We start from the raw sequence: 378 nt of genomic DNA, 5'->3' as shown, positions 1-378 counted from the left end.
CATCTGTGCGTGCGTGTGTGAATGTATTTTAAACCAGTCATCATCGCCTTAATTCTCACTGTTTTAAGTTTTCTGCGATAATATCTACGAAGGCTTGTATTGTCCTAAAATAAAGTACATAATGAGTATTTTACATAATGTCGCAGGATGAGAGTTCTTGATACAAATTCTCCAGAGTTTGTAACGCGAATCTGTATTGTCCCTTAGGTATTGACTCTAAGATTCGCGAGCCGTATTGTCTTCTGTGTAATGAACAACGTGAAATGAACAGCGGACCATCTCCCTCCCACACACACGCAGACACACCGTAAATATAAGAAGGGAGGACAAGAAAGGAATAATACCTAAGGCCTCCTCGCGCGAGCGCAAGCAATGAAG

The 378-nt window shown here is 41.5% G+C and overlaps 1 protein-coding gene across 1 annotated transcript in view; it reads left to right on the top strand.

Annotated features, from left to right (window-relative positions):
* LOC119594506 overlaps positions 1-378 on the top strand; it is a 17,236-nt gene that overhangs the window by 7,037 nt on the left and 9,821 nt on the right. The window contains exon 2 of the mRNA XM_037943535.1: positions 208-232. Coding sequence (XP_037799463.1) covers positions 208-232 — 25 coding nt within the window. The remainder of the gene's footprint in view (positions 1-207; positions 233-378) is intronic.

This window comes from Penaeus monodon, chromosome 34 (assembly GCF_015228065.2).
Source record: "Penaeus monodon isolate SGIC_2016 chromosome 34, NSTDA_Pmon_1, whole genome shotgun sequence".
Classification (NCBI taxonomy): domain Eukaryota; kingdom Metazoa; phylum Arthropoda; class Malacostraca; order Decapoda; family Penaeidae; genus Penaeus; species Penaeus monodon.
This window is presented reverse-complemented; position numbering and strand designations above follow the sequence as displayed.